General features: G+C 38.3%; 1 protein-coding gene and 1 pseudogene across 4 annotated transcripts in view; both read left to right on the forward strand.

The window, feature by feature from the left end:
- Nucleotides 1–9,212, forward strand: part of PARG (poly(ADP-ribose) glycohydrolase) — a 119,471-nt gene extending 110,259 nt beyond the window's left edge. For all 4 annotated transcript variants that reach the window (XM_057530707.1, XM_057530704.1, XM_057530705.1 and 1 more), the window contains 2 exons: nucleotides 4,719–4,847; nucleotides 5,554–9,212. In XM_057530707.1, coding sequence (XP_057386690.1) covers nucleotides 4,719–4,847; nucleotides 5,554–5,708 — 284 coding nt within the window. In that variant the 3' untranslated portion in view covers nucleotides 5,709–9,212. The remainder of the gene's footprint in view (nucleotides 1–4,718; nucleotides 4,848–5,553) is intronic.
- A 3,854-nt stretch (nucleotides 9,213–13,066) lies between these two features.
- LOC114236971 (protein FAM220A-like) lies at nucleotides 13,067–15,010 on the forward strand (annotated as a pseudogene).
- Nucleotides 15,011–21,168: the final 6,158 nt, after the last annotated feature.

Raw genomic sequence — 21,168 nt, forward strand, 5'->3', positions numbered from 1 at the left:
CCTCAGACCATACCTGTGGTATAAAGTATCCATGGTTTTACTCATTTTTTGTTTGGTTCATTTGTTATAAGAGGACACTGTGAATTGTTTTTTGACATTATTCATATTTATTTGAAGAATTTTCACAGCTTAACATTGATGCCAAAAAGAAAATTAAAACCAAGCTCCCTGCAGGTTAATTTAAGTGATTATTTTGGCACCTAGTTGTGCTTGAAGTTAGAATTTGATGGTTTTATATCATACTTGGAGTCAGTCCATACACCCTATTAGATTTGTGATTTATTCTCATCTAACTTGTGATACAGGAGAGTTCACTTAAATTGTGAGACATAATTGTCTAGATTTGCAAAGATCTTGGGGATGGAGTGAGGTATGAAGACAGTTCTGTTTAAAATGATCTTTTGTTAGTGATTACTGATGTATTTAAGGTCAAGATTAATTTAAATTTCTGAAAATTTCCTTTGTGTATTTATAGTCTAATATCCAATGCAAGGAGAAAAATTATAACAGATTATGGAATTATACTGTGAAAGAGTCTTCAGGGATCATCTGATTCAACTTCTTCATTGCACAGATGGGGAAAATGCAGGCAAGAGTGTTAAGTGACTTGGCCAAAGTCATAGAGCTTAGCTAGCTAGCAGAAGGGCAAGGCCTGAGCTCAGGTCTTCAGTCTCCAGTTCCAGCTTTTATTACCATGTGTACCCAAACAGAAATGGATGTGAAATCAAGAATGTAATGTGAACTGGTTCTCTTATTAGGATCCAGCCTCTTTTTGGTAGATCTGTCAAGCTTAGCTCCAGGAGCCTATCCACAGGGACAAAATGGCCTGTGAAGCATTTAAAACATGAACTCTATAGGGAGATACATTTTAAATGCTTTTACTAATATTTTATTTCATAAATGGCAAATGACCAGTGATCTAGTATTTCTGTATGTAAGGAGGAAGTAGGACTAAAAGGACTTTTCTTTGGGTCTCTCTCTCCTCTCTGTCTCTTAAATAGGAAAAACTTAAAGCCAAATTTCATTCAAACCAAAAAATAAAAAAATGATACCTCTTGGTAGAAGAAGATGACGATTCATTGGTTTCCCTTTTTATGTGTAGTTTAGGTTAATTAGGAACCTTTTAAAATTGAGTGCACTGAAGCTTTAATGTATGTATAAGTTGGTTGAGCGGTTTTAATTAAAACGTATCTCTATTTTGAGATAATTACTTTCAACACTTTCAAGATTAATGAGGCCTAGTCATGGTACCTCACATGTTAGGGATACTCAATAAATATTAGTTTGGAAATTAGGAAATACTTTGGTATTTTAGAATCTCACATGTATTCTAATGTCTTAGATTGTTTCCCAAATTTGGGGATACTCAGCTATATCAAATTTACTAGCTCATCTTAAAAATATTTTTCCTTCCTACATAACTTTTAAAACGTTTTATTTGAAAATAATTTCAAACTTATAAAAAGTTACAAAAAGTTAAACAACTCTGTGTATGTTTATGTACATATATGTTTGTGTATTATATACAATTTTTTTCTGAACGATTTGAGCTTAAGTTACATACATTATACCCCCTTTCCTAAATACTTCAGTGTGTTTTTCCTATTCTCTTATATAAACACATTAGTTATAAATTCATAAATGTACATTGATATAATATTTTTATCTTCTCATCTATGTTGCAGTTTTGTAAGGTGCCCTAATCAAACCCGCTGTAGCCATTTTGCCCTCCAATACAGGGTCCAGGGTCAGGTATTGCATTTAGTTAATGTTTTTGAGCCTCCTTTTGAATCTGGAGTATTTCCACAGCCTTTCTTTGTCTTTATGACATTGACATGTTTGAAGAAAACAACATTCCTTGAGTTTATCTGCTGTTTCCTCATAATTAGGGTTATATTATGCATTCTTGATCAGAGCAGTATGTAGGTGATAGTGTCTGGAGGCACTTAGTAGTCATCTGACCCCATTAGTGATGTTAATTTTGATCACCCAGTCAAGGTGCTATCTGATTTTTCCACTGTTGCAGAGTTTTTTTGCTCTCTTGTAGTTAATAAGGAGTCTGTAGGAAGACACTTTTAGAGACAAAATTTCCCTTAGGTTTAGCATCCTTTATTTATTTATTTATTTATTTTTAATATTTTATTTATTTATTTATTCATTATTTTTGGCTGCGTTGGGTCTTCGTTTCTGTGCGAGGGCTTTCTCTAGTTGCGGCAAGCGGGGGCCACTCTTCATCGCGGTGCGCGGACCTCTCACTATCGCGGCCTCTCTTGTTGCGGAGCACAGGCTCCAGACGCGCAGGCTCAGTAGTTGTGGCTCATGGGCCCAGTCGCTCCGTGGCATGTGGGATCTTCCCAGACCAGGGCTTGAACCCGTGTCCCCTGCATTGGCAGGCAGATTCTCAACCACTGCGCCACCAGGGAAGCCCTAGCATCCTTTATTGATCTTTGCCTGATCCAGTCTTTACCGTGATGGTTGCAAAAAGAGGATTATCTCGTTCTAGCACTCTCTCCCGACTTAACCAGTTAGTCTTTGGCTTTCTCCTGTGAGTAAAAGCCCTTCTTTCTCTCTATTTATTTATATATTATCATTGTGAACTCAGGAATTTATATTTTTTCAGTGATTTGTAATTTATTACTGTACATAATATTTTGGTGCTTAGCTTGTCCAGATTTGGCTTAGTAGGAGCTCCTTCAAACTGGCTCCTATATCCTTGTGACAAGCAGTCCATCAATTTTCCCATTTTTGAGCACTTCTTCACTTTCTGGTATAATAAAACATTCTGGGTTCATCTTGTACCTGTCCTGTCCTAACCATGGAATCAGGTATTCCCGGAGGAATACAGCTCTGTTTAGGTGGAATGGTATTAGAGACCAAGATCTGGGCACTAGATGTGCTCATTGCTACCAAGATGTCTTCTTTTTGGCCCTTTCAGTGGACAAAACTAAGAAATGCACATACACACACACACACACACACACACACTCTCTCTCTCTCTCTCTCTCTCTCTCTCTCTCTCTCGCTGTCTCTCACTCATACACACACGCACACAAATGTACATATTTTAGAAGTCATGAGTACATACCAGTGCCTTCCATTTCAATCTGTCAGTCACCACAGAGTTCTTTTTTGTCTTTTCCCATTCCATGTTTGTTTGTTCCCTCTTCCATACTGAGAACCTACAGCTCCCAGCAACATCAACAAATTAACTCATTTGTTCAATCCTGAAATATATTTTAAAGTAGTTTCAGAATTGCTTCACCTGTACTACTATGGTAAGCAAATCTAGTAAAAAGAGTCCAGGAATTGTTTGCAATTCTTTCCTCCTTGCCCAAGACTGAAGGCATATTAGTAAAATACTGTGTTCATAAGTTACTTGGATTAGTTCTTACTTTCATCCTTTCCTTTTTCCTTTCCCTGTAGTGCTATTCTTTTGAAATAAAATTGGGCTCATTTGTTTTAGTTTGCTTTCAGTTATAGGTTCCTCCTCATTCCCATTCTTACTGTTTTAATTTTGTTTTGAATATGTAGAATATTAAGATGCTATCAAAAATCAAAACTATATTTATCCTCCATAGTGTTTTAGTTTGATTCCCACCTCCCTTTTATGAAGGAAAAGATATGTTACTAGCAAAAGGGCATTTATTGTACCTTTGTTCATTTTTGTTATTTAAAGTAAATTTTGTCAGGCTTCCCTGGCGCAGTGGTTAAGCATCTGCCTGCCAACGCAGGGGACACGGGTTGGAGCCTGGGTACAGAAAGATCGCACATGCCGTGGAGCAACTAAGCCTGTGCGCCACAACTACTGAGCCCGCACGCCTAGAGCCCGTGCTCCACAACAAGAGAAGCCACCTCAGTGAGAAGCCTGCACATTGCAACAAAGAGTAGCGCCCGCTCTCTGCAACTAGAGAAAAGCCTACACGTAGCGATGAAGACCCAATGCAGCCAAAAATACATAAAATAAATAAATTTATTTTAAAAAATAATAAAAAAAATTTTTGTCTATTGAGATTAAGATTATAAAGGAATTTAACTTTTGGAAATATACTCCAGGCTGAGTGATTTGTAACTCTGATTTGTGGGGACAGTGGTTCTCAATGATTTTCCTATTCCAGTACACCAGAGTTACTGTCCAGTGTTTTCAGTAACATTCACTCCATGCTGTAGTGATTGGGTGGAGGTGGGAGTGCAGGAGGGATACAGGTGTCTTCTCTAACCCATTTTTGAGAATGCTTGCTTGCTGTAGGGTTAATGAGAACAGTAGAACCTCCCAAGTATATTGGTCACGGAAAATCACAGAGACTCCTTTGACAGAAAAGAAACAATGACTGTGTATAAGATAAAATAATTAAATCAAGCAAGCAAACACAAAAATTTTAGTTCCAGATTAATGTAAGTGAAAAAAAAAAATACCACTTCAGTGCCTTAACTGTGCTGCCTCAGATGCACCTTCCTTTGTTTTCCCACAGAGGTGCTTACTTACGTGGGAATTCTGTGCCTTGATGATACTCTCAGCAGCATGTCTGGAAAGTCACACAACTAGATGATTTATATTCATCCTGTATTTGCCATTGCTAATAATGTGTATATTAGGTTTATAAATCTTTAATCCAGGATAAAGCTATGACACAGCAGCTATAATTTACCTGGTTGAAAGAACAGAAGGTATCTTGATGTGAAGTGTCATAATATAGTTGTGTTTCTTCTCTTTGCTACAGCCTTAATACAGATACTGGCAGCTGCTGTAGCTGAGCGAGATGTGGTTTATTTCACCTTTGGGGACTCAGAATTGATGAGAGACATTTACAGCATGCACACGTTCCTTACTGAAAGGAAACTGACTGTTGGTAAGTAGGGGATAGTCTTGACACTTGGTATCTAGATGGATTGTACACCATCCAGGAGGAGCACTTGCTAAATCTGGATAGATCATAGTGGATAAGAAAAAATGGAAGTGTGACTTTGATGGGGGGACAAGGTCTTAGAGGGGCAACACTTGCAGAATCTTTTTTTCTGGCAAACTTTCATCCTCAGTCTTGAATGAGTATGTCAGCTTATTAATTTAAGGCCGAGAAGTTGGAGTTAGTATCCATTTTATACTTTTGTGTGTATAGAAAACTGAAAGAGGGAAGGTATTGGCGGGTAAGTTAAAACCTAAGCGGCCTCACTCTGAGTCATGTTTATCAAACATGCCAGCATCCTCCATCTACTGTTTCAGCTGGACCTGAAAGGCCTAGCTATCATGGGAGCTAAATGTAAAATTAGAGTTCTCACGAACTCCCAAAACAATGCATGGGTGATGTACCATGTATAGCCTGCTGTAATTATGAGCTAATAAGTAGTTTCTTTAAGGTATTCTAAAAAATTTTAACTTTATGTCAGGAAAGCCTTCCAGGCTTTTTTTTAAAATAAAGCCTTCGTGCTCTATTTTCAAAAGCCAAATGTGAGCATATATTATTTAGATTAAGATAAAACTGAAGTGTTCTGTAGTAGTTTTATCCAGTTTTATCCAAATCCTTAATGTGCAAATTGGTCTGGCTTTCTACTCTTCAGGAGAAGTATATAAGCTGTTGCTACGATATTACAATGAAGAATGTAGAAACTGTTCCACCCCTGGACCAGACATCAAGCTTTATCCATTCATATACCATGCTGTTGAGTCTTGTGCGGAGACCACCAACCAGCCAGGACAAAGGACTGGGGCATGAGGATCCAAGTGAATAGAACCTCCTTCCACCTCTCATGAGAAACATCCTTTCTGAATTGTCAGGTGTAACATATGAACTGACTTAATATAAATGTGTATATAATCCACATTTGTAGGCAAGGATGCAGTCCCTTCCACAAACATAGACATATTTTGTTTCCATTTTTTTCTATTTCAGTCTTCATTCTTTGATTTTTCTTTCTTTTGCCCATCAGATTTCTTGTGAAATTTCATGAAAGTTTGTGCTCAGCCTGTCAGGTCTCTTTTTTGATGCTGTATATTATACAAATTGCCTCTGCAGCTAGCAGATGCCAGGGAAGAAGGTGAAATCCTAGAATCTGTTTAACTAACTGGGTCTGCTAAAGATCTCCCTGTGAGCCTTTCACCCCCTACTCTTGTTATGATTGCATTGTTGGAGTTTTTGATTTTTGAAAATTAAGAGTTGGGGGCTTTTTTCATACATGTTACATAATGCAGATCCCCTAGGTTAAAAGTTTTGTATTTAAGGCAGAATAATTTCCAGAAAGTTATTTAGCGACATCACCTTTGTCTGTAATGGTTTGTCTGTCCTTTTTCCCCAATCAATTTTTATTGATACTGTTTTTGGAAACTGACCGAAATGGAAGGAAATGTAGAATAAAAGAGTTTCCCAAATGGTGTTTAAAAAACAAACAGATTCAAGAGACTTGAAGGATCTTTTGTTTCTTGGGTTGTTTTTTTTTTTTTCTTTCTTTTTGAATTAGGATTATTGTTTGTTCCTTGGTGCTTGAGGCATATTCATATAACCAAAGTTTAGAAACTGGGAACTTCATGGTGATCTGTACATAGTGAAGTTTCTCTGGTACTCAAAGGTTATATAGTTAATAAATTTTCATTAACAAATCATTTGTCAAACTCCCATATCATCTATATTTCATATATATAAAAAAAATATGTTCTTTAAGTGTATCTACATGCAAGCACATAAAATCTAAATAAAACTGGAATTGTGGAAATGATTAGGTTTAGGCTTTATTAGGGGCTCTGTTTAAAATCCTTTATTTACAATTGTGTCCATTTAAAATGGGCAACAAACATAAATAATAGTGTCTCTCAGAAGTTAAAGCCAATGTCAAGTCTGTGTTAACTGAGAGTAGACTTTAATCACAAAAGCACTTATTTATATTTCTAAAGTAATTCTAAACCATACTGTTGAAGTTCTAGTTTATAGTCAACTGTCAGGGAAAGCTATTGGTGGTCAAATCCTATTAATAAGGAGTTTAAGTAGATGGTCCAAACACCTGGTATCAATATTGGCAGGGAAAAAATGGGGCCTTGGCCAGCATCTGTAACTCTTTTTGTTTATATAGAGATTGAGAGGTTAGTGGAATTTGGCACCTGAAGGCAGCCACTTGTCACTGATGAAGTTTTTTAAGATTCTTCATCATCTCTGAGTCCAAGGTGTCTGGCTTTATTTCTACTGGTACTAAAGTCTTGTCTTTCCTTTCCAATCCATTCCATGCTTTGGTTAAGCATTCATGGTATATTTCATTTCTTTTTATCTCTCTCTATATTCTTTCCCTCTTATCAAGCCCTAAGACTAAGTAAACAGTTCTTTAAAATGCTGCATGAACAGTTTAGGAGGTTCATGTGGTAGAGAAATCATTGAGTCCAGGTAAGAAGACCCCCTCCAGCCTAATATTACAGACTATAGAATCTAAGACTCAGCTCTTAGTACTGAACAGGTTGGTGACCAGGCCATCTTCCTGACTGCCTTTCTTCTATTGAGGGGTTTTCAAGAATAAAAACCTGCCTACTTCTTTGTCCCAGTACGTTCGTGAATTGGGACGGTTTAATCGTGTGGAATGCATAGAGAGAACTAATGTCCGTTTTTTGAGGTGGGGAGGGTGGTGGAGAGAACATGATTACTTTGTTCCTAAAGGCCCTCTGTAAAAAGAGGGACAAAATCAGACATCGAACTAACATTTGTATCTATTTTAAGACATTTAACAGCACCTTTTTGTTCTCTTTCATTTATGGTTTCTTTTATTACATGTTGTTTACCCTTCCCTTCTTTAATCTACTGAGGCATGAAAGGATATTTTCAGTTTAGAATTCTTAGGTTTTTAATATAACTCACTTGCTTTTCACTTTCTATCTAGCTCACTCAAATGTACAATAACAGTTTAAGGAAACAATGTGGAGTAATGGAAAGGGCATGAGATTTAAAATCAGACCAGCTGGGTTCAAATGCTAACTGTATCCCCAGCTAACATTTTAACCTTCTTTGGATAAACTGAATTGCTGAGCCTTACTTAACTCATTTAGAAAATGGGTTATTAGCACCTACCAAGAAATACTGTATATAAAGCAACGAACATAGGGTCTGGCACTTAGTTGGTCCTTAATAAATGCCAACTATTTTAGTTGACCAGAAACATGTATGGGGCACCTACTGTACATTAGGGACTGTGCTCATTGCTTTATATATTTTAGCCCGTTTTACCCATCTGGGCTAACAGATGCCCAGACGTTAGGGAATACCATCTCAACTTCCAGGAGTTCATTATGAAAGGAGACTTACTTTGTAATCTGATAGAGCAAAGGTTCTGACACTCTTGTTCTCTACCAAGTTCGTAGTACAGCTTATTCTTCATCATGAATAACTAGTTATCACTGGGATATATTAAATGGTCTCTGAGAGACTTACCTCTTTTCTTCCTGGTTGAAGTGACACTAAAGGCAAGCAGATAGGTATTTGAAAGCGAGATTGAAAAGAAGATCTAACCAAGCTACAGGATTGCTATGTCAGGTACTTAACCAATAATATATTGCTTTGGAAACCAAGCGTTAAGTTGCCCCACTCCAAGAATATGACGGAACAAAGAATTCACTGCATTATATTCTTTAACACTTCAACAGGAAGAGAAGCAATTGCATAGATTCTCACCTGTTTTCTTCTGTCTTCTCCAATCCATGTGGCTGCGTATTCATGGCTTTTTTCTGATGTAAGGAAGAAGTGCATCCTAGGATGTCTGCTTTAAAGACAAACAAAGGTTAAGAAGGTGTGTCCTTCCTCCTCTCAACCCTGTGGATCTGCCCCAGTCCTTTTTCTGGAGGGAAGGGAAAGACCAGCCATTCCTGGAACTTGAGCTCAGAATATTTAATCCTGTCCTTTGGGGCCTGGAAGTGGGCCCTAATGTGATACTTATTAGAACAAACTGCCAGAATCCACTGACCCACTGCTGTTCTCTGTGCTCATTGGAGTCCCCTTAGTCCCTCCTCACTGGATTCACACGGATCTACTGAGCCTTTAGAGTGGAAGGTTTCCCAAAGAAGATGACCAAAACTGACCAAAACTGTTAATCTGATAACTGGTTTTATTTTTCCTGACTGTTTATTTTAAATGTAGGGCTAACAGGTCATGATGATTTTGAACCTGGGGATAAGAGAGATCTGTGCTAATGTTTACATGATTTTTCTAGGAAGAGAATAAAGAAATTTTGATCCCCTTGGTACCACCTAATATACATACTCTCATTTATTTTTTAATTTATTTATTTTTGGCTGCACTGGATCTTCATTGCTGCGCACGGGCTTTCTCTAGTTGCAGAGAGCGGGGGCTACTCTTCGTTGCAATGTGCGGGTTTCTCACTGCAGTGGCTTCTCGTTGCAGAGCACGGGCTCTAGGTGCATGGGCTTCAGTAGTTGTGGCATGCGGGCCCAGTAGTTGTGGCTCGTGGGCTCTAGAGCGCAGGCTCAGTAGTTTTGGTGCACGGGCCTAGTTGCTCCGTGGCATGTGGGATCTTCCTGGACCAGGGCTCGAACCTGTGTCCCCTGCATTGGCAGGCGGATTCCCAACCATTGCACCACCAGGGAAGCCCCATGCTCTCATTTAAAAAATGTATTGTGTGTCTTAGGTATTTGGTTAAAGTTCTTGCATATAGATTTGTTATTCCACATTAGGTGTTAGGCATGTAGAAATGGTCATGGGCATAAGGAACTTTCCAAAGGTAAAGAGAATTCAGGCTGCATTAGTTTTTCTTCCTTGCCAGGTTCCTGACGTCATGTTTCCTGTTCATTTCCTTTTCCTAGTTTCCATCTTCCCTCAAGAGAGCTCAAATAAGAAGATGTCTTGAAGGTTCTGAGGACCACCGTCCTTCCATTCATTCACATATTCACAGACACTTACAAGTGCCTTCTCTGGGCAGCCACTGAACTGTCTGCTCAGGGATGCAAAGATAAATGACTTGTCCTCTGCACTCACTCAGATCTAAACTGAGGCACAGAGAGAGGGTGATACAAAAAACCCCACAAATATCATTTTCTTTTCACTACTCTGTTGCAATTCAACCTAGAAAAACGAATTGAATTTTTATGCTAAAAATTTAGAAATTCGAATAGGCCCCTGGACCATGTCAGTTCACCAGAGTGTTTAATGCCCTTACACAACTTTCTCTGTTGGAGAGTTGTATAAACAAATGGCCTAACTTATAACGTTAAGATGGGCTACCTAAATGCCCTTTCTTGACTTAATATAGGAGCTGGCATGTGGCTTCTTGCCATCTTGATTCCTATCATCTCAAGTGCCTGCCATCTCTGGTTCTTGGATTCTGAGAAAGTGGCACTGGAGGCTAAAAAGTAGATTTCCTAATAGATATGTTACTTTTCCCTATGGTGAGTCCACACAGGGTAGGTAGAAGGTCAGGTTTATTTTAGCTGGAATTATATTGCCTCAGTTTGAATACTATACATTTAATAGATGAAAAATGAAAATTAGCTTTTACTTGATATCAAGGAAAAAATTTTTACTTGGCATCAAAATATTTCAAAATATGGGAACCTTGGGGATGAAATAATAAAAGGGTCCTTGGTGGTGAAAAGATGGGAGACCATGGCAGAGTGTTGCATTTTCTATTAAGATTTGTAACAATATAAAGTAGGGCATAAAAAATTTCAATATTTGGGAAGAAATATACCCATTGTAGAATTGATAATACTCTCAGAAATATACCCTGATCTGCTCTTGAACATGTATGAAGCATCGTCATCAGAATCTTGACCTTTGCAGTATTTTAGAGTATTCATTTATTCCACAGATACCATATTTCATTAATTCTAAAGCATTTTTTTCACATTGTAGCATCTGAAATCCAAATACTTCTAAAACTTGGTGGTCTATCATAATTTAATTTGCAGTATTTTTTAATGGTACATAAACGTATTTTATAATCTGTGGAATCTTATATTTGAGGAAACATGGTAATTAGAATGCCAACCATGTACCAGTCAGTTTTAAGCTTTGGAGCTGTAATTGTGACCAAGATAGACTGGGTCCTTGTTATCAAGTTTACACTGTAGTGGAGAACACAGACAAGAGCTTGTAACATGACTTAGACTGGGTAGTCAGGAAATGGTTTTCTTTTTAAGGGGAATTTCCAACATATACAAAAATAAAGTAGGGTAATAAACCTCCATATATGTATTATCACCCATCTTCAACAATGATCAATTCATAGCTAATCTTGTTTGCTCCATATTCCTACCTATTACCCACCCCAATTTTTTGAAGTTCACCCCAGACATAGTATATGTCTTTAAAGACTATACCACAATATCATCACAGTAAAATAAAAGAGAAAGGGCTTCTTATTCCAAAAGATGGAGTAGACAAACATTTCCCTATTCTTCCTGCTAAGTACAGCTAAAAACCATGAACATGATATATAAAGCAAATATAAAATTCTGAAAGGGGGAATAGAGAAGGCACACTGGCTAGGGGAATCCTGGGAACCAAGGAACAATACAGTGGTAAGTTCCCTGGATTTTGTTATTGGTCGTATATCCTATAGTGATTACTGGAAAAGGCAGCCACCTGGAAATTCTGAGTGCAGATAAAGAAAGGCCCAAGAAAAGCCTACTCTCTTTAGCCAACGGACCAGGAAAGGGGCAGCCTACAAGACAAACTTTTATGTAATAAACCCTCTATTCAAGCCAAACACAAAACAACAACAACAACAAAACTAAGACCCTACCAGCAAAGATAATGTATAGAGCCTAGGCTTTCACCTTTTCCAGGTTATAACAAAATGCTCCAGTAGGTCAGGTGGTAAAGAGGGTCTCTCCCAACGCAGTTGGGAGTGGAGAACACATGCAAACACTGGACTTCTATCTCCACCTGGGCTAACATGGCTCCTCTCCCGTTTCCTGTTAGGTGCCCTGCCCCTTCCACTAGGAAGTGTCAGAGGAAGCCTAACTGACAGTCAGAACGTTTTCCCACTTCTCAGCAGAACTGAGGCCATTCATGCACTTCCATCTACCATTCTGCATTGTCAATGGAGAATACATGAAGAGCATCAGGGTGCTCCCCTTCCTAGCCAGAATTATGTCAGCATAGCCGACAGTGGAGCCTGAACTCCACTTTCTACCCAGCAGTGACAAGGAGCCCTCCCCTCTGTGTGTCAACTGAGGCAGAGAGGAGAACCTGAACATCCATCTCCATCTGGCTGTAATGAGGCAGTGTCTTGTTCCCCAGCTGGAGCAGTACCTGAGGCCAGCTAGAACAGGTATCAGAGGAGGCCTGCTAAAACACAAGATTTAGCGAGATCCAGATTCTCATAATATCCAAAATGTTCAATGAAAAATCACTTACCCTACCAAGAACCAGGAAGATCTCAACTTGAGTGACAAAAGGCAACCAACAAACAGCAATATGGCGATGACACAAATGTTAGAATTACCTGACGAGGATTTTAAAGCAGCCATCATAAAAATGCTTCAACAAACAATTATGCACACTTGAAATAAATGAAAAAGTCTCAGCAAGGAAGTAGAAAGTCTCAACAAAGAGGTAGGAGATATAAGAAAAACCAATTTTAAATTTTAAAACTAAAAAAATACAATAACTGAAATTTTTTAAAAACCCTCCAAGAATGAGCTCAACAACAGAATAAAGAGGATAGAGGAAAGAATCAGTGAACTTGAAAATGGAACCATAGAAATTAGCCAATTTGAACAATGATAAAAATAGACTGAAAAATAATAAAAAATAGGGCCTCAGGAAAATCTGAGACTATAACATATGATATAACATTCATATCATTGGAATTCCAGAAGAGAGGAGAAAGATGGTGTGGGATGAAGAAGTGTTCAAAGAAATAGTTTCTAAAAAAATTTCCCAAATTTATCAAAAGACATAAAAACCTATAGATTCAAAAAGCTAAGTGAACTCCAAACAGGATAAACTAAAAAAACATCCATACCAAAAGCACATCATAGTCAAACTTCTGGAACCAAAAAAGAAAAATTATTGAAAGCAGTCAGAAATGACATCTTACCTGCCAGGGCAGAGGCCAGGAGACATCACGGTGGTGGGTCTATATGGTGGCAGCTCTGTGGGGCTGTCCGGCTCTTACACTCGGCCGCCACCGGCTCCTACAGGGTCTTCTGCAAGGGGCTGACCCAAATACTGCTCATCTTCGACCTGGCCTGGTGGTTGCACATCAACTTCCCCTACGTCTTCATCATAGCTTCCATGACGCTCAAAGTCCACATGCAGGTTCATATTGAGATCCATCGAAGGCTTCCTCGGACTGACAGACGTGTCCTTAGGCTCAGGGCATCAGAGAACACACAGCATGAGGGACTCTCAGCATCCGCCTTGCAGAAGAGAAGGGAGCAGGTGATGACTCAGACAAAATACTGTATGGACTTAACAGAACGCAGAAGGAGAGCCCTTGCCCGTCAGATATAACTTCCAGGACGAATAAGCTTGCAGTTGATGTAAATGGTAATTCACAAAATGAGGAGTTAACTTTGGAAATGAAAATGATCTGAGTAAGGTCAGCTTCTTGCTTCACGATGGCAACAAAGCACTTCCATGTTTGCAAGAATCAATAAGAAGAAATTCAGCTTCAGCAGCTGCTCAGAGGAAGACTGGATCTGTTCTTTGCTCCTGCAAAAGAGTGTTTTGCTGGGGTGTCCTGTGGCACTGGACAAGCTCAGGTGAGGCACTGGCTGGGAGGAGGGACCACAGCCACTGAGAGCCACAGAGGACAGAGCCACAAAGGAGAGCCTGGGGAGTCAGGACTACCATCCTCTCAAAAATGGTCAGAAATGGGGATTTGTGAGAATGAACCACCAAGTGCTTTTCTGGAGAGGCTAGACTCTGAGTTGGAACTGTCTTGCCTGCATTCCATCCTGTCTACACTGCTGCAGCACATCCCCAAATATTCTTGAATGATGAGACAAAATGTGTTTTCCCTGGCCATTCAAAGCTCATGTTTTCAGAGCAAACAGTAGAATACAAGAAAATGCTTTCATGTGAAAAAAGTACCCCAAATGATCAGCAGATAACACTGGCATTACTGGCTCTACAAGCTTTTGAATTAGCAAATCTGTTATGCCATAATTAAGGTACAAGCAGAACAATTAAAATAGTGAGATTAATTTTAAAAGTTGTCCTAAATGATTTCTTTTGCATTGAGTCTGGATGCAAACCATGCAGCCATGAAGCTCCTGCTTTGGTTTGTATGACCAGATAGACTTAAAGTAAGTGGAATTCAAATTCATGGAAAGCTGGTTGATATGGAAGGAAAATTTTGACTTTCAAATTGTGCTTGAAAAACATTCAGGATTGGGAAACCATTTCAAGGAGAATATTGGTATATCCTACATAAATATCAGATTAGACCCTAAAGATTTAACATGAAGCTTTTACTATGCCTTCAACACCCATTCTAAAGGGCTACAGTCCCAGATACTGTCTCTCCAGACTGTCTCTGACCATCTAATGGAAGTAGATGTTTGTAAAATCAACCCCTCTGTACTTGCTCTGAGCCAGGCTGAGTTGATGGTAAGCTGTTACCATTTCTGCATTTCGTAGAATAATTTTGGTCAACAAAATTTGATTTCTCTTCTCTCATGCCTTTCCTTCCACTTCAAATGCAATAAATGGAGGCCCTACAGTGAAAGTTGCAACATTAACCTTACCTTTAGATAAACCTTTCTCTAATTAGGAACCCTAGCAGTGTTATTTGAAATAAAAATGAGCTTGAGGCTATCTGTCGTTGCTCAGTTATAGAGAGGCAAATCAAGTATTTCCCTTATAGAAGGTCTCCAGTTTATAGGAGTCAAGGTATCTCTTACACTTAGATTTTTCTGGGTTAACTCCTTTTGTTGTGTGTTGATAACTTTGATAAAAGGCAGTTAAGAATGTAAGTTTTTAAGGAGTCCCAAAGTAAGACTTAACCAATTTCAGAATTTGACTGCATATATTAGTTTATATTGTGTGCTAAATTACTATGCCGTGTGTTATTTTAGTGTTTTGGGAAAATGAAAAATAAAGTTCATTTTTTGGCATAATAAATGTCTCACTTTATGTGTGTAAAAGAAAATTACAATTGGTTTCTCATCAGGAACAATTAAGGCCAGAAGGAAGTGGCACAACACTTTTCAAATTCTGAAACAAAAGAACTGCCAATGCCGAATTCTATATCTAGTAAAAATATGCTTCAGGGATGAAGGGGGAAAATCAAGACATTCTCAGATGAAGGAAAACTAGGAGAACTTGTTTCCAGCATACCTGCCCTAAAAGAATGACTAAAGGAAGTTCTTGAAACAGAAAGGAAATGATAAAAGAAGGAATCTTGAAACATCAGGAAGAACAGAAAGAGTAAAAATATGGATAAATACAGTACACTGTATTTTTCTTGAGTTTTCTAAATTATGTTTGTTGAAGCAAAAATTATAGCTGTCTATTGTGGTTTTCAATGTATATAGAGGAAATAAGACAATTATAAATGGGAGGGTCAAGGGCATAAAGAGAGGTAAGTTTTTTATACTTCGCTCAAACTGGTAAAATATTGATGCCAGTAGACAGGGACAAGTTATGTATTTATAAGGTAATACCTAGAGCAACCACTCTGAAAGCTATAGAAAGAGGTACACTCAAAAATGCGACAGATACGTCAAAATGGAATTTTTAAAGAATGTTCAATTAACCCACAGATTGGCAGGAAAAGAAAACAGAAAAATGTTAAACATAGAGAACAACCAGAAAATAAAAAATAATGGCAGACTTAAATATGCATACATCATAATTACATTAAATAACACAACACTAAATATTAAAGACAGAGATTGGCAGTGCATTAAAAATATGACCCAATTATATGAACTATATGTTGTCTGTAAGAAACTCACTTCAAATATAATGATAAAGGGAGGTTGAAAGTGAAAGGATGGAATAAAAGGTATACTTTGAAACATTAATCAAAAGCAGGAGTGGCTATATTGGTATCAAATAATGTAGACTTTAGAGCAAGAAATTTAGGGATAGAGAGGGATGTTTCATAGTGATAAAAGGGTCAATCCACTAAGAAGACAGCAATCTTAAATTTTTATGTACAAAGTAATAAGGATGCAAAATATGTGAAGCAAAAACTGACAGAAATGAAGGGAAACAAATATAAAATTATAGTTAATGACTTCAACATCCCTCTCTCAACAACTGATAGAACAATTTGATAGAAAATCAGCAAAGGGAATTCCCTGGTGGTCCAATTGTTAGGACTCTGCACTTTGACTGCTGAGGCTGTGGGTTCAATCCCTGGTCAGTGAACTAAGATCCCACAAGCCATGTGGTGCAGCCAAAAAAAAAAAAAAAAAAAAAAGCAAGGATATAGAACTCAACATCATCCCATCAATCAATCAATGTGATCTAAACACTTAAAAAACACTCCACTCGGGCTTCCCTGGTGGCGCAGTGGTTGAGAATCTGCCTGCCAATGCAGGGGACATGGGTTCGAGCCCTGGTCTGGGAAGATCCCACATGCCACGGAGCAACTGGGCCCGTGAGCCACAATTACCGAGCCTGCGCATCTGGAGCCTGCGCGTCTGGAGCCTGTGCTCCACAACAAGAGAGGCTGCGATAGTGAGAGGCCCGCACACCGCGATGAAGAGTGGCCCCCGCTTGCCACAACTAGAGAAAGCCCTCACACAGAAACGAAGACCCAACACAGCCATAAATAAATAAATAAATAAATAAATAAATAATTTTTTAAAAAAACCAAAACACTCCACTCAACAATGACGGATGCACAATCTTTCAAGTACCTGGGGAATATATGCCAAGATAGACCATTCCTAAGCTATAAAACAAACCTCAACAAATTGAAAAGAATTGAAATAATATAAAATGTGTCCTCTGGCCACAATGGAATCAATTAGAAATCAATAACAGAAAGCTAAAAGGAAAATTTCCAAACACTTAGGAACTAAACAACACACTTCTAAATAATTCATGGGTTAAGTCTCAAGGGAAATTTTAAGATATATGTTGAATAGAATGAAAATGAAAATATATACACACTACTGTATGTAAAACAGATAACCAACAAGGACCTACTGTATAGCACAGGGAACTATACTCAATATTTTGTAATAACCAATAAAGGAAAATAATCTGAAAAAAATATATATCTGAACCACTGCTGTACACCTGAAACCAACTATATTTCTATTAAAAAGAGGAAAGATCGCAAATCAATCTAGGCTACTACCTCAAGAAACTAGGGGAAAAAAAAGCAAAATAAACTCAAGCAGAATGCAAAAATAAAGAGCTGAAATGAATAGGATAGAAAAAAAGTTAATTGAGAAACACAAATGAAACAAAAAGCTTTGAAATGTTCAATCAAATTGACAATCCTCTCACATGACTGAAAGGGAAAAATAGAGAAGACTCAAGTTACTAACATCAAGAATAAAATAAGGGATATTACTACAGACCCTGCAGACATTAAAAATATAATAATGGAATACCACAAACAACTCTACACATATATCTGAGAACTTTGATTATATGGAGCAATTCCTCAAAAAGTACAAACTACTACAACTCATCAAATATAAAATGTATAATTTGAATAACCATATAACTATTATGGAAATTGAGTTTGTAATTTTGTAACTCTCACAAAGCAATCTTCACACCTACATGGTTTCACTGGAGAATTCTACCAGCTGTTTAAAGAAGAATTAACATGTCTATACAAACTCTTCCTGAAATAGAAGAGGAGGGAAAACTTCCCAATTTGTTTTATTACCTTGATACCAAAGCCAAAGACAGTAAAAACACAAACAGAACTGCAGACCAGTATCTCTCATGATTAGAGATAGAAAAATTCTTAACGAAGTGTTAGCAAATAGAATTCAGCAATATAGTAAAAAATTACACACCATGACCAAGTGGGATTTATCCCAGGTATGCAAGGCTGGTTCAATTAACGTAATCATAGCAATAGGCTAAGGAAGTCATATGATCATATCAAAAGATGCAGAAAAAGCATTTGACAAAATCCAAGCCACATTCATGATAAACACTCAGCAAACTAAGAATACAGGGGAACTTCCTCAACATGACATACACACACAAAATCTACAAAAGTCTACAGTTAACACTGTGCTCAATGTTTAGAAACTAGATGATTTCTTCCTAAGGTCAGGAACAAGGCAAGGATCTCTCACTATGTCTATCCCACATCATACTGGAAGTTCTAGCTAATGCAATATAACAGTAAAAGGTATATAGGTAGGTTGGGAAGGAAGAAATAAAACTTATTTTGTTCCCAGTTACATGATTATTGTTGTAGAAAATCCCAAAGATGAACAAAAAACTCCTGAACTAATAAGCCATTGTATTAAGGTTTCCGGATACAAGGTTAATGCACAAAAATCAATTGCTTTGGGACTTCCCTAGCGGAGCAGTGGTTAAGAATCCGCCTGCCAGTGCAGGGGACATGGGTTCAAGCCCTGGTCTGGGAAGATCCCACATGCCATGGAGCAACTAAGCCCATGCGCCACAACTACTGAGCCTGCGCTCTAGGGCCCGCAAGCCACAACTACTGAGCCTGCGCTCTAGAGCCCGCGAGCCACAACTACTGAGCCCGTGTGCCTAGAGCCCATGCTCTGCAACAAGAGAAGCCACCACAATGAGAAGCACATGCACCGCAACGAAGAGTAGCCCCCACTCACCGCAATTAGAGGAAGCCTGCGTGCAGCAACGAATACCCAACGCAGCCAAAAATAAAATAAATAAATTTATTAAAAAAAAATCAATTCCTGGGCTTCCCTGGTGGCGCAGTGGTTGAGAATCTGCCTGCCAATGCAGGGGACACGGGTTCGAGCCCTGGTCTGGGAAGATCCCACATGCCGCGAAGCAACTGGCCCGTGAGCCACAACTACTGAGCTGGCGCATCTGGAGCCTGTGCTCCGCAACAAGAGAGGCCGCGATAGTGAGGCCCACGCACCGCGATGAAGAGTGGCCCCCGCTCATCGCAACTGGAGGAAGCCCTCACACAGAAACAAAGACCCAACACAGCCAAAAATAAATAAATAAATAAATTTATTAAAAAAAAAATAATAAATTCCTTTGCTATATACCAGCAATAAACAATTGGAATGTGAAATTTAAAATATAATGACATTTACATTAACACCCCAAAAATAAAATAATTAGGTATGTCACAAAATATGTACAGGATCTGAGGAAAACTACAAAACTTATTAAACAAATCAAAGATGATCTAAATGAATGGAGACATAATCCATGTTCATGAATAGGAAGACTCAATATTGTTAGGGTGGCACAATATGCATTGATCCATAGATTTCAATGCAATCTCAGTCAAAATCCCAGCAAGTTATTTTTGGATATAGACAAACTGATTCTAAAGTTTATATGGAAAGGCAAAAGACCCAGAATGGCCAACATAATACAAGACAAGAAAAGCACCACCAGCAGGCTTACATTACCTGACTTCAAGTCTTACTATAAAGTACAGTAATCAAGACAGTGTGGTATTGCCAAAAGTATAGACTAACAGATCAATGGAACAGAAAAACGAGCCCAGAGATAGAACCACATAAATACAGCCAATTGATCTTTGGCAAAAGACCAAAGGCCATTCAATGGAGAAAGGATAGCCTTTTCAACAGATGTTCAAACTGGACATCCACGTGCAAAAAAATTAATCCAGACCTTACACCTTTCACAAAAATTAACTAAAAATAGGTCATAGGCTAAATGTAAAACACAAAACTCTAAAATTTCTTGAAGCTAACACAAGCCAAAATCTAGGCAACTTGGGCTTGGTGATGAGTTTTTAGATACAATACCAAAAGCATCATCCATGAAGGAAAAAATAGATAGGTTAAAATGAATAACTTCTCCTCTGCAAAAGACACTATAAATGAAATGAAAAGGCAAGCTACAGACTGGGAGAAAATATTTGTGAAACACACACTTGATAAAAGACTTGTACATTCCAAAATGTATGAAGAACTCTTAAAAACTGAACAATCCAATTAAAAAATAGACAAGAGAACTGCTACACATGTATTAGAATGGTTAAAATCCACAGCACTAACAATATCAAACGCTGGCGAGGGTATGGAAATAAACAAACTCTCAGTCATTGCTAGTAGGAATGCAAAATAGTACAGCCACTTTGGAAGACAGTTTGGTAGTTTCTTACAAAAGTAAACATAGTCTTATCGTATGATCCAGCAATCACATTCCTACATATTTACCCAAATGAGATGAAAACTTATGTCCACAGAAAGTTCTGCACATGAATGTATACAGTGGCTTCATTTATGATTGTCAAACCTGGAAGCAATCAAGAGGTTCTCTGGTCGGTGAATAGACTTTGGAACATCCATACACTGGAATATTATTCAGTGATAAAAACAAATGAAATATCAAACCACAAAAAGACATGGGAGAACCTCAAATTCACATTGCTAAGTGAAAGAAGCCAGTCTGAAAAGGCTACATATTGTATGATTCTAACTATATAACTTTTGGAAAAGGTAAAACTATAGAGACAGTAAAAAGAGCAGTGGTTGCCAGGAGTTTGGAGTGGGGAACAGAGATGGGGGAAGGAGTGAAAAGTTGGAGCATGGAATTTTTAGGGTGATCAGACTATATGATAATGTAATGTTAGATACATGACATTATGCACTTGTGAAAACCCATACAACTGTACAACACAAGCAGTGAACACCAAAGTGAACTAGGGACTTTAATAATAAGTAGCAATATTGGGACTTCCCTGGTGGCGCAGTGGTTAAGAATCCGCCTGCCAATGCAGGGGACATGGGTTCAAGCCCTGGTCTGGGAAGATCCCACATGCCACAGAGCAACTAAGCCCGTGTGCCACAACTACTGAGCCTGCGCTCTAGAGCCTGTGAGCCACAACTACTGAGCCCGAGTGCCACAACTACTGAAGCCCGCATGCCTAGAGCCCATGCTCCGCAACAAGAGAAGCCACTGCAAAGAGAAGCCTGTGCACCACAACAAAGAGTAGACCCCGCTGGCCACAACTAGAGAAAGCCTGCGCGCAGCAACGAAGACCCAATGCAGCCAAAAATTAATTAATTAAAAAAAAATAAGTAGCAATATTGACTTACCAGTTACAAAT

The sequence above is a fragment of the Balaenoptera acutorostrata genome, chromosome 16 (genome assembly GCF_949987535.1).
Source record: "Balaenoptera acutorostrata chromosome 16, mBalAcu1.1, whole genome shotgun sequence".
In the NCBI taxonomy this organism is placed as follows: Eukaryota; Metazoa; Chordata; class Mammalia; order Artiodactyla; family Balaenopteridae; genus Balaenoptera; species Balaenoptera acutorostrata.